Here is a 15,121-nt window from a genome sequence, read left to right as displayed (position 1 = left end):
TTGTGCACAACCATATTTGTTTATTACCAGATTATTGCTCGCAGGTTCCTCGCTGTATTGAAGAACTTAACATAGAAATGAAGCAAGAATTGGTTTAACATCAGAAATGATGGGATGAAAAAGTTATCCTGCAAGTATCTGTCACTCTACCCTTCGTTCAAAAGCACATACACACACAGTGTGTGGAATGATCTGTACAATAAATATGCATACCTGCTTCACATACCACCTTTAAGTTACATCTGTGTCATCAAAATGCACATGTAAACACACAAGATACATGTGAAGGGGAGTGGATGTCAAAGGATGAAAGGTGTGTAGTTTGTTGGGCCAGAAGCACACACACACACACACACACACACACATTACAAACACCAGTAGCACATATTTAAATAAAGCAATGTTAAGTAAAAGCAAAGTGCTGCAAACTGAAGTGAAAAAATAAAGAATTTACATGACAACAGTTTCTTCCTTTAAATCCCCCAAAGCAACAGATATCGGCTTCTCTCTCTCTCTCTCTCTCTCTCTCTCTCTCTCTCACACACACACACACACACACACACACATGCAGGTCAACTGCTATAAAAATGTAGGAAGTAAATCATCTTTATTAATTGTATAATAAATATTGTCCCTGTAGGTATTGTTAGTCAATTAAATATATTCAAAAACAGTGTTGTTACATGTGTTAATGGCCCTGCAGCCACACGGTACTTAACTGTTCTCTCCACATAGAACCAGTGCAGTGTGTCCGTCAGTAGTGGGCCTTTTCATTTCTCCTAAACTTCCTCCATAAAGGGAGGAACAATGAATTCCAAAATGTTCTTCCCCCACTGCCGTTTACAAAAAGTACTCTACATATTAAAGGATATTTCATATTTCGTAGTTTGGGCCATCATTCATATCTATACTTACTAAAATAAATGCTGAGAACTGGGAACACAGTCTCAATATAATCTGACAGGGAACAAGCATGAGCAGTCAGACCACCACTTTACAGAAAAACCAAAAGTGACGTGTGTCCATTGCAAACATCCACCACAGTCCACAGACAGCGGGGGGGTCATTATTTTACTGTCTTCTAAACCAGTTTGACTAACCTCAGGGTTGCTTCTTTTTAATCATGTCATGTGTTCACAGATCTCAGCGATTAGCTTGGACAGTACATTGTTATTATTACTGATAGAAATGACGGCCATAACTACATAAATAAGATCCAAGTTGTAATAAACTGCAAGTTTACTTGTTAAATGAGTCGCACACTTTCTTTCCCCATGAGAGCCTCCAGAAGTGAAGCCAGCACAGTAGAATGCAGACTGTGTTCGGTTATATTTGGTTCAGTAGAGAATGGGGCGAGCATCACTGTTTGGACCAGCAGTGATGAGTGTAGTAGACCTTGACTGTTCAGTGTTCAGTTTACAGCTCTGCTCAGCCCGTTTTGTTAGAACCCTGTCAGGTTCAGCGGTATTGTGCCTGCTTTAGCCACGTCTTACGTCACACCACCACGTTCTTCACTGTCATGGTGACTCGTTGTGCCTACCAGGTGGCCCTCTAATCACCAATGGTACTGTTTGCTGTGACTGCACAGAGTTAACAACACATCTCAGATGCTGGGGTCAGTATTGGGTTCTCAGTGTTAGCACAGGAACAGTTAGCGTTGCTAACCTTGAACGCTAGCATTTAGTGCTGGTGCGTGTCACAAGTTCAAAACCAAATCCCCCTTCAGCAGGCTTAAAGAGACATAGCACAATTAAGTCCCGCCCCCACCGGAGGAGAAAACAATTGATGGCTCTCCAATCGACTTTGTATTGTGTATTTTGACAGTTTGGGACTTATGTTATTGTGGAATGTGAATACATCAGAAAGCTCGGCCGTTTTATGTTTGCCTTAGCTAGCTACAGCAACTTGCTAACACAAAGTTAACATTAGCTCGCTGATAGCTAACTTGTCCATTTTAGTTATCAGCTACACCCCTGGTAAACATAAGGTAATAAAATAATCCTCTGATATGCTGACATCTATCGTTTTAGCTAGCTACTGGCATTTCGTTAGCCTTTCAGCCCTTGGTTGCATAATGTGTCGGAGATTGTTTTCCCCTCCGGTGGGCGTGGTTTTCACTATATGACGCGTTGCATTCTGGCTCTATGTCTGGGCCTCCGGCAGGGACCGGCCGGGTTCACGTGGCACCGAGGGCCCACTTACTGCTAGTCCATTTGTGCTGCGACACAGTAGAGCTTTGGTTGCTGTGGAGGCCGTTGTTGACGAGGAAACGCTGCCACCAGTTATGGTACCATTGAGGTTACGGTAGGGCCGCTGCCGTGGTAACGAAGCCCTTCGGCGGGGGGCAGGCACAGCAGCTGAACCACGGAGGCACACAGAGGGGAAACTCAGACCTACCAGACAGCAGCCTGGACAGGAAATGACCTCATCCTGCTCAGCATGGCCACGAGGGTCAGAGGACTGGACCTGGGCTTCGCTGTAACCATTAGCACGACTTCCTCCACCCCACTGCACCTGCTGGCCAATTACAAGGGCCGAGCCGTTGTTGTTGTCCAGTTGTGGCAGAGCAGGCAAGGAGGGCGGTCCGTTGGAGATGGGGAGTCGCCAGCCATTTGTCTGTAAAGAGGAGGAACAAGTGGAGGTGAGCAGGGGTCTTCTAGGTGTGGAGTCCATGACTCCATCTGCTGGCTCTGGAGACTTGGTACAGTCCATGGGTTCTGTTAGACATACACCCTCCTCTTCCTCCACCTCCTCTAGTCGCTCCAGAGACACCATCTCCAGCTCCACAGGAAGCCCTGAAGCCTCTCCCATCTCATCCTCCTCCGTTAACAACTCTCTCTTCTCAGTTATCTCCATTTGCTCGACCTGCAACCTTTCACCTGTCTTCTCTGACACCCCTGTCTCCTTCCTCATATCGACCTCCACATCCTCCACTGTTCCTCTTCTAAGCGCCGCTCTGACGTCCTCCTCTTTTTCCTCCTCCTTCCCCTCAGTGTCTCGTGGCAAGGCTACAGTCCGGCTGAGCTCTGGAGTACAGGGGAGCGACTGACATCTCCTCGGCAGAGCTCGCTTCCCCGGAATCCCTCTGAGAAGCTGGGGGGAGGAACACGGGTCGCGAAGTGCCGGGAGGGTAAAGGTCAGGGAGATGACGGACTTGCTAGGTGTGTCTAAAAGTTTACAACGCCCCCCATTCAGGTCCTGCCTGAGAGAGAAGGGGTTGACCCGCGGGGGAGTCCCGAGGAGAGGAGGGGTCAGGGTTGCCGGGGGTAACATGTCCGACTGGCTCCTCTCCAAGCCTTGTCTTTTCTGGCTTCGGTCACCGGGGTGACAGGGAGAGCTGCGGCGCCGATCCTTGCTGACTTCTACCGATACTGGCTCTGAGCAAGGGAGGGAGGGAGACATGTCAGTGAACAAGTCACAGAATGTCACAGAGAAATGTAGAAAATACAGATGACACGGGGAAGAATTGTGTGATGTATGATATGGTACTATTTTCTAGAACAATTCCCTTTGAATGTAAACTACTAACCAAACTATCCTCTTGTTCATCATATGCTCTTAGCAGTTTTAATCATGGACATCATGGAAATATCAGGATCTCATTTCCCAGGATTCAACACTAGTCTGTATGTGAGTCGGCCTTCAAGTAAGCTAACTCTCCAAGGGAGAACCGGAGGGGAAACCCATCTCTGGCACAAGCTGGGCAACTACTTCCATTTAAGTTTCATTCTCTTTGATAAGTTACTTTGATTTCTCTCCTTTTATTGAGCGAAGAGGGTTTTGGTCTCAGATATGATTTTATACCTTATGTCTGATCTCATATTACTTAGTGTTCATTTAATGATGAAAACCTTTATGTGATTATCTTTCATTTATTATTATGTAATCCCATGTGCTTCTATATCCACTGAATGGTGAGATAAGGGAAAAAGGTCGTCTTTGTTTAACCTGCTCTGGTCTGATTCAGCATAGGAAACAGGTTGTAACGGTGAGAGACATCCTGACTGATGTTCCACCAGTAAAGGCCACACAGGAAGCTTCGAAGGAGGGCTACCAACTAAATGTAACATAAACAGTATAATCCAATGGTTTGGTGATGATTAGTTGTTAACCATAAATGGATCTGAAGGTTAAGATGCTCCAAGTAAAGATGTATAAATAGGGAGAGACAACTAAGTATTTGGGTCTTGGGGGGGGGGACTTTTGAAGTCGTGAAGAGGGCGTATTTACTCCTTATTCTATCATATATATTTTTGTAACTGGTAGTATTATTTTCATCGTAAAAACAAACGATAAACAAAGTCCAGGCTTGCTCATCTCTGAGTGTCTGCATAGCCTCCTTAAGATAAGACAGCTCTTCCCCTGGGATAGGCTGACAGTAGTATCGAATTCAACATGCATTTGAATAACAAACCTGCTACCTGCTGAGGTAAAAATGGTGTTCATTCTGATGTGATTTACTAATGTGATTTGCTCTGCTGGTTTATTATGCCTGGTGTTGCATGTGATCACAGGGCTCAAACATAGTTGTGTGATTTTAGTGTACATTAGGGTCAGATTGGGATCTAGTTTGGGGTCGATAGGGTCAGGGTCAGAAGCTGCCCTACTGAACCCAGCAAGGTTCCCAACCGACCCAGGGTTCCTCCTCCAGTGATGTCCCTTTAAACAGAACCATACTCCATCTATTGCATCCACATTCTTTTGATATCCGGCTGTCGGGGAGGCCGACGTGAAAGGTCTGAAATAAGTGATAGAACGGCAGCTAGTGTTTTAAGCTAAGATGAACTTCCGCTTCCCTAAACAGGCTGACGCGGTCTGCATGAGGACGTTCGATACCAGGTCAGAGATCACAAAACAGACATCTTCCAGTGCCTTACTCACATTAGGAAGAGGCATCAGTTTAACAGAAAAGCTGGACATCATCAAAATGTTGGCCTTCTATGCTATTTTATATCTATGATCCATTTCCATTAGCACTAGACTAACTGCACTCAAAGACAAGGGGACAGATCAGAGTATCCAGGGGAAAAGCCACAAAGACTTGTGGGAGCACTCACACAGACAGTGCTGTAAAAAACATCTTTTACATTTAATGAAGACATAAAAAATATCTTTTTGATGCTTTTTACCGAGTGCAATGGACGTCTCTCTCTCTTCTTCTGTCTCCATGCCCTCCAATGTGAGGACAATGTCAGAGAACGAGGGACGCCTTTCTGCACTCATCTGAAAACAACACGAGGACAAAGATCCACATACAAAGAATGAGAACGTTAACATCAGTAACACATTCATTTAGAGAACGTAGTAACATGCTGTCAGCAAAGACACAGTGGCTCAGAGAGGTCCAACTGTCCAAGGTGGTGTCAGACGAGGAAAACTGACACACTTTGCAACCTTATAGGTTATGACCAATGAGACAGTGTGTGTGTGAGCACTTACATTACAGCAGGTGACAGCGAGGCTTAAGAATGCAGCTGGACAATCCCCAACCATGTTCTCAAATGCATCCACGTCCAGACCAAAGTCCTACACACACACACACACACACACACACACACACACACACACACACACACACAGTGTTTGAGTGTAATACATTGATTCCTCCACATCTTGTTGCTGTGTTGCAAATGTTAAACTGCAAATAGTTTCCATGGCTCTCAAAAGCAGTTTGGAACATTGACAGAGACAATATCGTTCCTCCCACCATAAAATATAAATGTATCAACATGTTTCTGTCTGTGAGGGAGCGACACATCACTACACCACCTGACTAAATCACAGCCATGGAGCCTACCTCTGTCCTGGGTAAGAAGTCAGGGTCGGCTTCAATGCGGGCGATGATCTCACACAGGATGATGCCGTACGCAAACACATCCACCTGAGCAGAGGAGTGGAGTGCATGTTAGTTCTGATCATGGACACATAGACGCGCCGTGGTAAACTGAAACCTCATGGGTTGTGGAGAATTGATAGTTTCTGATGTTTAAATCACGAGAAAAGTTGAATTCATATCAGGTTCAAGACTTTGTTGGTTGACTTTTAGTGCCCAATGTTGCCTCCAAATCTCAGTCAAGCTCACTGTCGATGTGTTAAACCAGACAATACACTTGGTTGAGACAAAGGTTAAGGGATTTTAAAAGTGTTTTCCCGACTTGCATGTTAATTGTACTTTGAACAATTTCATTAGTAATGAATGGAGAAACATCTGGGTGCCTAATGTCTTTATTTCTTCTTCCTGTACATCAGAAATAAAAGGGTAGTGTCTTCATCCAGTTCAACTGCTCTGTGACTGTGACAGTGACTGACTTTATAGGAGGAAGTATTTTAGTTTTTTGGTCACCATCACCAACGTATAACTTCAGGAATGTATTGACATTTAAGTGAGACTTTGTAAGTTTTGCTGAACAAGTCTTTTTGACTTGACCACTAGGCAACCTGACTGAGAGTGAAATGTTTCTCCGGGTGAGGTACTGTGTGTTTAATTCTTCTTTAATTTCCTAATAGAACTATCGGAATGTTTTTCCTATAACACAGTATAAAAGTAGCACCAGAGAGTGTGGTAGTCAGTAACATCTATCTGTAGTTTGCTAACATTATCTGACTTCAGCCACCACAAGCTACTGATCCTACCAGACAAAGTAAAACCCTGAGTGTACTGAAATGACCAAGGGTGGTTGTATTGTTAAAAATTAAGCTTTTCATTTGTATGAGGATGAATGTGTTGTGCTTTCACAGTGTTCTGTAGTCCAGTGGGTGTTTGTGTGAGCTGTGCAGCTTTACCTTCTCATCGTACAGCTCCCCTCTCAGGACTTCAGGGGCCATCCAGTAGGGGGAGCCCACGATGGCCAGAGGCTGCTTCCCCACACTATCACTGCAGAGAAAGCAAGGTGCTCATTCGAAGTCACACTAGTTGGGATTAGCTGTGAGCTTGTGCTATAATTTTCTCTTTAATATTTTGTATATTCTAGCAACAGCCCTGCAACATGTCTTTGTTGAGCTTGTACTGCTCAGTTTAGTTAACACTGTGGTTCTTTTCAACGATGTGTTCTTGGTTCATATTACATTGATTCTTTTCCATCCATGTTCCCACGGGGAACTAAATATTAGCGACACTTCTGTACCAAGAATCACCAACCAATTAAAGAATGTAGTCATCTCCGGAGACGGATGAAGACCTGGTTCTGCACAAGGAGTCATTCATCGGCATATAATGCACAACAGACCGACTGAGATGGGTTCAGCATAAATAACCTCTGATAATGATTGGTTTATACTGGTTTATAATGGTTTATACTGGCTCCTCAATGGATACAGATGTGTTTGTTAAAATAAAGCAGCTGTCACTGGACCCTAAAAGCTAAGAATTACATCGGAATGACATCAGACTGATATCAGAATGACATCAGACTGTATTTCTGACTACAATTCTTTCATGGAGCGTTTGTTGTTAGACTGCAGCAGAAGAAAAGACACCAAGATTCTGGATTTCCCTTCACTGACCTGTAATCAGGGATCTTCTCTGCCAGGCCGAAGTCTCCCACCACAGCAGTGAACATGCTGTTATCACATTGAACCAGACAGTTCTGCACAGGGGAAGTGAAATTAGCTTATTAATCAATAAAAAATACACATTTTCTCACTGACGTCTAGTCTAGCCATGTGGACAGTTTTCGTTTTATTTGTCCAGGTTGTGTTGAAATGTCTCATGTGTAACATGAGCCCTCTGTTCTGAACTGTTCAGGCTATAGTTGGAAGCTGTAAACTTCCAGTCACACGTGCAGCATCATCTAACACATGCTCCTCCTTTACTTCTCTACATCCCGCCGACATGACGTGGAGGAGATGTCTAGGTGGAGCTAAAGCAGGTGTTTAGGGTTCGATCAGACGATCCCATTTGTTTCTCAAATCAAATCTTTAAGACAGACTGTCCACACTGTTATTTCCGAATGATCAGATCAGATCAGATCTGTGATCAGCATGGGTTGCTCCGTAGCTACGCTGGGGAGGCTCTCCAACACGGAAGCACCGTCACTTCGCCCTCCAAACAATCGCACTTTCTAGTCGGTGCAAATTGTGATGTTCTGTGCTGCCATCCGCAAAGTACTGACTGGTGTGAACTGAGGCAAAAGACACTTTGAACAGGACTCCTCCTCCTCGCTGCCATGGCTGCAGACACTTTGAGATGGGAAACACTTCTCAGGTTGTTTCCTGTCATGAATTTGCTTTGAGCCTCTCTTTTCCTATTTCTGTCAACAGGCGACAGGATGAAAGACACTCTCTCAGCAGGATGCAGGAAACTGTAAATGCTAAATGCTAAATGAACTTGTACTTGTATAGCACTTTTCTAGTCGTCCGACCACTCAAAGCACTTTCACACTACATGTCATTCACGATGGAACCACCGATCCTCTGATTGAAGGACGACCCTGCTCTACCACTGAGCCCCAGTCACCACACTGTTCCCTCGAGAACTTCAGCATCATGGTGGAATTCAATGGAGCGTATTGTCTCTCTGTAAAATGAGTTTCTATAGATAGATTCCCACCCATAATCAATGATCCATAAGCATCTTATTCCTGCCTGCTGTACCTTGGAGGTGAGGTCTCTGTGGAATATGCCCTTGTTGTGCAGGTACTGCAGCCCTCGGGCGATATCCAGAGACAGACCAATCCTGACGCACCACGACAGGTACAGATCACTGTCCAACAGCTGCTCCAGGTTGCCTCTATTTATATACTACAGAGAGAAACAGCAGCATGTCAGTGAGATGCCCAGTCAGCACATTTATGTGTGTTAAAGTAAGACACCAGCACGAGAATCATGCATTACCATTTGCAAAATACAAGCACAGTTTTGAATGTTGAATACTAACATATGGTATATGTCACTGTAATATGAGCAGGATTCCTGAAGCGCTACATGGTTCATGATGAGATGCTCCTATTCCAGTTTAAATAGGCTTATTGCTGTTATAGTTTTTACCAGTTTACTCCAGCACAGTTTACAGTAAACAGAGACCTCTGCTGGAGGGGGCAAGTACGTTTAGCTATACCTCTGTGGTAACCATGGTAACCACTGCACACCAACCCCGGTGTAAACTACCTGGTACACCGTCATGAAAAGCAGACACATACGGCCAATTGGCTCTGTAGGAGCTGCATCTGAGTCATTTTCAACATTCAATTATTTTGTGGTGTTTTACTTATTTTATTTTATCCATAACGGATAAGATTAAAAAAAATAAAAAATAAAAAGGAAATGGAAGAGGGAGACTTAAAGTGAAAATAAAAAAACATGAACCACTTTTCAACACATTTCAAAAAGCTTCATAAATCTGACAATATTAACAGAAGATGGTTTTACCTCAGTCAGAGCGTGGAGTTGACCCTCATGCACACAAACCCCAAGAAACCTGAGGAGACAGAAAGAAATATGATTTTTTATTTTTTATTAATGTAGGCCATATTGTAGAATTGCCACGTGTCTGGAAAATAATTATGTAAAAGAATTTAAAAAGAATATTAATGAAGGCCTTGAAAGTGCTTGATTTAGCCTACTGGAATACCTGCAGGTTTGAGGCTTTCACGCTCAAAACTCACCTATGATACTATTTTTAGCGACATAAGCGACAGATATTCAGCGATTTGCTGATCACTGTGTTGTTCTCTCTCGCAGTAGTTCCTCGCTCAAACACTGTACAGAAGCTGAGGAAGTTGACTTGAACACAGGCTGAGGATATCAATACTGTCACATACAGGATTTCTTCCATTGTTACCTCAATTTGTGTTCAATTTATACTTCACAATATGCCAAAATCACTGGTTGAACTTTCCAATGGCGATGTTTACTATATTCCTCTGTAGAGAAGTAGCATAACCTTTGGACTGAAGCTGTCCTGCCAAGGTTCAGAATCTTCAATTTGACTTCATTCAAGGCAAAAAAGATAGAAAATTAAAGGTGATGAGTGTTTCCACAGATATTGCACATCTGAGTTAGTAAAGATGTTATGACAAAATCCAAAGTATGATTGTGACAGTATTTATGGCAGCTGATGATGGGGGGGGGGGGGGGCATTAAAAATGTTGCTATGCACATTGCCTTTATAGATGGAATAAAATGACAGATCCTTTGGAGATTTAAAATTTGATGTGGTGTCATAATTAAACTTAATGTTAACCTTAATGTTGATGTGACACACTAAAAACAAGAAAATGTGAAAATGGCAATTCATATCCAAAAGGTTGCTGATCTAAACTCACCTAGCAACAGGCTTATATATATATATATTACCTGAGTATGTTTGGGTGGCAAAGCCTGTTCATGAGCTGCACTTCTCGTAGCATGTTAGCTTTGTTGCTAGCCAGAGTGTTCATCTTCAGTGCCATCACCTGCCCTGTGATCCGATGCTGCACCTGGAAAACAAGCAGAGAAGGTTGATCGAGGAGCGGTGCTTCTTCTGGAAAGCACTTCCTCTATCATCTTGTTTTCATTTCAAACATCTGTCTAAATTTAATATCAATATGTATGGAAGCTTACATTTGAAATTACATAATTGATGCATTTGTATCAGACAAAACTCCCCACACATGTAAATCAAACCAATTGTTTCTTTTGACAGTGTATCATTCAAATAGAACCTTTAGTTTGGACAACAGAACTTTGTAAAGTGATAACAAAATGTCCTCACGATAGTCCACGGAGGTCAATAAGTGAGAATACTGAATATGTTACCAGGTACAATAAAGTCATCTGATATAGGGTTAGTACTGTATGTCGTGTTTGCATCGCTTGTTGGCAATGTTAGCGCAGCAGGCTAATAGTAACATGAGTATCTTCGGGCAGCTGTTGATTTCTTCTGATTGCTTGCTGGAGACAACAGGCTCCTTTTCACTTGTCAAAGGTTGGACCTTTATTCTGCACAGCAGAGAACCACAGAGTCCCAGTACATGACCATGTGATGCTGCAGGTACACTGGGCCTGTGGTCATGTGTGTGACTGGACGGGTCATTGCAAGGTTCAGCCAGTGGCTGGACCTGTGTGTGTGTGAGAGTGTGTGTGTGTGTGTGTGTGTGTGTGGGGGTGTGTGTGTGTGTGTGTGTGTGTGTGTGTGTGTGTGTATTAATAGCGTAGCACTAATAGGCTTTCTGGATTTCCCATCACTCCTCCTGATCTGCACAAACCCACTGGTCCATTACTGAGACCTGTCCCAGCAGCAGACAGCAGGCTGGGTTGAACAGTAATAACAGACCTCATGAACTGGTTCTGTGGATGGGTCCAACAGCAATAAGTGCAATGTGAAATGAAAGACAAAATGACCTTCCTCTCTCTTTAGTAACTTCCGTTCAGACACTCGGCCTGCTGGGGCTTTGAATACATTTGGAATTTACCCAATTTGACCTTTTTCAGTAGTCTAAGTCTCCCTTTGGATATCTGTGTGTGGCAGTTGCTTCAGAAAAATGTCCATCCTTGAAAAACCACCGTATAATAACAAATAATTAGCTTTATTAAAGCACTAGACGAAGTACATTTTGTGTACCAGATAGATGCATTGGTATTTTTTGATGTAACATAAACTTCAAGGTGTCATCTGTTAGTGAATGAATGTATTACACTATGTCTTGGTATCTGTGTGCTTATTGTGTTTAATAATACTGCATCATCCACTCCTTAGGAGCATTACAACCACCGGGTGAGTGTTGTTCTGTTTCTAGTCATCAGAATGAAGAGATGATGAGAGAAGGCAGGAGGAACAGCTAGTGATTGTTTTACCAAACTTGTGCTGCAGGTGAAGGGTCGTTTGGCCAGTGGCCTGATACCTGCCTTTCACATCACCACCTTTCTCTTTTACATTTATAATAATGATCTGAATGAACCCTCTTCCATCCAACAGTAAGAGGTGCACTTGATAAAGCTCCCTCTACATACTACATGCTTTTATTAAAGGAACAGTAGCTCTGTTTTCACTCCTCCTCAACTGGAGAATATCATCGCTTTGAGTGAAATGCTACCGCTAGAATGGTAACGATCAAACATGAGGGTTGGGTCACTATGGAGCTCTCTTATCTATAATGTAAAAGAGAATAAACAGAATAAAGATTATATTGTTAGTGTTCTTGGAGTAGCTGGTTTAGTTTACAGTTTGTGGACAAAGAAAAGCCATGAAACAGAGCATCTACTCGTCTACTGACTCCAGCATTAAACCCTGGATCTTACTGGAAGAAGTCATGCCATTTAAATCATATGAGGTACTGAATAACTACGTACGGTATGGTAGGTGTGTGTGAGTGTGTGTGTGTAAAGCTTTGGCTGTTTCAGATAAGAGCAGAGGAATGTGAACAGGAATCCACTTTGTATAAACCCTCACCCTGAGCAAATACTCCAACAACTACCTCAGGTAACTCTGGTTGTGAGTGCTATGTGTGGGTGCTGAGTGGACTCTTGATTTGGTGGGCAGGAGGTGATCATCTACATCATGTCCGTAAAGGTTACCTAGTGTCCACACACACACACACACACACATACGGTGTGACAGTAATCTGCTTAGCCTGGACAGCAGGACCTGTCCTCCAATGAGCATGTCCCCTCACACACACACACACACACAGTCTCACACACACATGTATCTATCTACATGTATGACAAACATCAGTCCAGTATGTAACACATCTAATGACATAAACATTAGCATGAAGTATGACCAGAGCTCCTGCTGCTGGATATCTTCAGGGACATTACGTGTCGGCTTTTCAAGGCTGGTCAGTATATTGTCCCGTTAAACATATTGGAATTTTTGGGTTGGGTCATGTAAATGAAATCATTCATTCACATCACAAAGTAATCTAGCGGGAATGTTCACTTGTACATATTTGACAGACTAATGGCGTATGCATCGCCCTATGATGTTGTATTGCATCGTGATAAACGCTGAGCCAGGTTTCACTGTTTTGTACGTGTGATGTGCATCCTGTCTCCAGTGGTTATTAACACATTTATTAACATACAAACGCGTTATATATAGAACGTAAAAATGTTCTGTTGACATCCGTAATTTTGATGTGATATTTGATATGATTTTTGCTATAATGGGTAACATCAGGCCGAGGAGTGCTGAGACACTAAAAACAATGGCAGCCGCCCACTGCGGCTGAATGTTACCATGACACTGACAGAGAAACTGTGTCTAATGTGGATCTATCGTCGCATCTTGTTGGTCAGACAAACAATTTGAAGACGACCTCAGACGAGGCTTAGTTTCTAACCATGCAAACCGGGCCCCCAGGGGCTCCACAAGTCAGAGGTTCACACTGAGTGTCAATTGGTTGATATTTGGTAAAATGGTGAACCGGGAGGTGACCGGGATGTTGCGGTTAAAGTGAACACAACATATATTCTACATAGTCAACTATAGAAAGTGGATCTTTCTATGTTGACCCAACCTTGATCGTTTGACATTTGATTCATTATCATTTTATTTCACCCACTGAGACGCTGTAGTTTAACCAGTCGACAGGTCACATACCTTGAAGACCTCAGAGAAGAAGCCTGAACCTATCTTCTCACAGAAGAAGTCGTCGATGCGGGCCAGACTGGACACAGCACTCCTCAGGGCTCGGTAGGAGGACGGGCGGATCCGGTTGGGCGCGTGGATACTGTGGAGGGGCGGCTCGTCCGGGCCACCGTGACCCTCCTCGGGGTCGCAGAAGCAGCACTCGGCGTGGTAGTCCATGGTGCTGGTGGACCACCGCGCTCCAGTAGCTCCGTTCTTTCCCACAGGGGAACCAGAATATGTGTTAGACCGCTGTAGTCCTAACACACGAGGTGATGGAGGTGCCCACCATCATGATGTCAGAATACCTTTATATGGATGACCTGATAATATAGCTGCTTTACATCTGATGATGCCTTATTACACTAATAGAGAGAGACTAGTATCTATACTTCTATGGAGTGGGCCACATTTCTCCTTGGTTCAGCATCGTCTCATTCAACTCATTGGAGGTGAAGGATAGTCTACCATTCCCTCCAGGTTCGTTCATCCATGGTCCCAAAGTTCCTCTGAGCAAGCTCCAAGTTCTCACCAGCTCCAGGGCTTCTTTGTGGGTCACCTTGTCCTCTGACGTCCCAGGAAAGATGGAAAAGTCTCACTAATGAAAGTCACTTCAAATCTCAAAGCCGCTGCCACAGCGGTCTTAGTAATTCCTGCAGCCCGTGAACGTCGCCTCTCCGTGCCGGTACGTGAGGAGGCTGGTTCCCTCCGTCATCCAGTTAGTTTTGAGGCTGAGATGACGGTCGCTGCAGCTGCACGGTACCGAGAGAGGGTAGGAGGGCGGCCAGCTGCTATGTAAAGCTCCCTGTGGAAGTATTAAGAATTAATGTAGAGATATTATAGGACACAATATACAATATGTCAGAGGTTCACTGCTGCTATAACGTGATTACTTCACTCATGTTAGCGGAATGACGGAATGCTCGGTGTTAACACCACTGTGGTATATTAGGACACATTAGTATGCGCTGATTTCTGTCGCATTTAATGACTGAGAGCCTCCTCTTGACCCGGGTCCCGGGCCGATGTGCTGGATGTGTTTATTTGGGTAAACGGTAGCAATGAGGCTGATAGCCGGAGAGAAGCACCGCTAGGAGGGCGATAAGCCATCAATCACCTCCTGGATAAGATCGAGCGGCACTGCTCAACCGGACTGTTAGGCTTAGACATAATTACAGGCCTCTTTCAACCATGTTTTTTAAAACATTTTATTCATTTTTTTTTTATACTGCGTATAGTCAATCAGTGTATAATTTGGCCACGGCTAAGTAAACAGGAGAATATAACGTTCGCGTTTTGAAATCCCATATTTCTCCTGGTCAATAAAACCCCTGGCTACCGTTAATAACGGGAGCTGTCAATGACAAGCGGGCTGCTGAGTCACAGTCGACGGCTTCCTTCTATACTCACGTCGGTCTGGATGGAAATGTCGGTGCGGTCCGAGAAGATGTAAAAACAGAAATATCGCTCGGCAGCTCCGCGGTGTCTGCTGCTGATAATCCTGTCTGGATTCCTGCTTCACGAGCCGCTTGTTGGGACGACTACCATGAGACAGCCCTGAGTCAAGCTAGC

The 15,121-nt window shown here is 43.9% G+C and overlaps 1 protein-coding gene across 1 annotated transcript; it reads right to left on the bottom strand.

Moving 5' to 3' along the window:
- tesk1a (testis associated actin remodelling kinase 1a) lies at positions 1 to 15,121 on the bottom strand. Its single transcript, XM_031867208.1, has 11 exons — positions 14,960 to 15,121; positions 13,523 to 14,354; positions 10,294 to 10,415; positions 9,367 to 9,415; positions 8,593 to 8,739; positions 7,504 to 7,586; positions 6,784 to 6,874; positions 5,798 to 5,881; positions 5,440 to 5,526; positions 5,130 to 5,223; positions 1 to 3,377 (listed from the first exon to the last, which is right to left on the bottom strand). The coding sequence occupies exons 2-11, from the start codon at positions 13,727 to 13,729 to the stop codon at positions 2,143 to 2,145; spliced, it is 2,199 nt and encodes a 732-aa protein (XP_031723068.1). The 5' UTR covers positions 13,730 to 14,354; positions 14,960 to 15,121; the 3' UTR covers positions 1 to 2,142.

The sequence above is a fragment of the Anarrhichthys ocellatus genome, unplaced genomic scaffold, assembly GCF_004355925.1.
Source record: "Anarrhichthys ocellatus isolate YVR2014 unplaced genomic scaffold, GSC_Weel_1.0 scaffold38, whole genome shotgun sequence".
Taxonomy (NCBI): domain Eukaryota; kingdom Metazoa; phylum Chordata; class Actinopteri; order Perciformes; family Anarhichadidae; genus Anarrhichthys; species Anarrhichthys ocellatus.
Note: the sequence above shows the minus strand (reverse complement) of the source record. Positions and strands in the feature narration are given on the sequence as shown.

What these genes read in the sequence shown, in the direction of transcription:
- tesk1a (XM_031867208.1), bottom strand. Translation starts at nt 13,729, where the DNA reads ATGGACTACCACGCCGAGTGCTGCTTCTGCGACCCCGAGGAGGGTCAC. An exon ending in TCTTCTCTGAGGTCTTCAAG is followed by an intron (nt 10,416 to 13,522) that starts GTATGTGACCTG and finishes CTTGTTTTCCAG; the next exon opens with GTGCAGCATCGGATCACAGG. An exon ending in TCGCTGTCACCTGCTGTAAT is followed by an intron (nt 5,224 to 5,439) that starts GTAAGTGCTCAC and finishes TGTTGTTTTCAG; the next exon opens with ATGAGTGCAGAAAGGCGTCC.